This window comes from Penaeus monodon, chromosome 29 (assembly GCF_015228065.2).
Source record: "Penaeus monodon isolate SGIC_2016 chromosome 29, NSTDA_Pmon_1, whole genome shotgun sequence".
Lineage (NCBI taxonomy): Eukaryota > Metazoa > Arthropoda > Malacostraca > Decapoda > Penaeidae > Penaeus > Penaeus monodon.
In genome coordinates this window covers 1,824,349-1,824,779 of record NC_051414.1, presented here as the reverse complement: position 1 = coordinate 1,824,779, position 431 = coordinate 1,824,349, and the positions used below count along the sequence as shown (strand labels likewise).

The window sequence follows — 431 nt, the reverse complement described above, 5'->3', positions numbered from 1 at the left end:
TGGCACTGGTGGTGGTGCCCCTCTGCACATCTACAAGGGACTATTCCGTGCGCCTCTGCGCCCCCACTATCTGGGCGCGGGGTCAGCCCGCAGCTCCGTCGCTCCCCTCGCGACCGCCTCCTCCTCCGCCCTATCCTCCCCAGCCTGCCACCGCCCATGGAAGCCCTAGAGAGCCGCCGGCTGCCCTCGCGTCGGCGGTACTCACTCCTGGCCAGAGCCCTTCTCAGGCAGCTCCAGCACGAGCTCCCGCAGCGCCTGGATGAAGTCGTTGTGGCCCGCGATCAGCGACGTCACCACGGCGAACTTGGGCCACGAATACCGCTGCAGGATGGACAGCATGGCCGCCGCCTGGTGCTCGATGGACGGGGCCAGCTGCAGCTGCGGGCTCGACGTCCTCTGCACGGAGACAGGGCAAAGGGCGTCACGGGAGG

At 68.9% G+C, this 431-nt stretch overlaps 1 protein-coding gene across 2 annotated transcripts in view; it reads right to left on the bottom strand.

Moving 5' to 3' along the window:
• Window positions 1-431, bottom strand: part of LOC119591893 (glutamate receptor ionotropic, NMDA 2B-like) — a 182,298-nt gene that overhangs the window by 74,606 nt on the left and 107,261 nt on the right. For both annotated transcript variants that reach the window (XM_037940640.1, XM_037940642.1), the window contains exon 5: window positions 206-396. In XM_037940640.1, coding sequence (XP_037796568.1) covers window positions 206-396 — 191 coding nt within the window. The remainder of the gene's footprint in view (window positions 1-205; window positions 397-431) is intronic.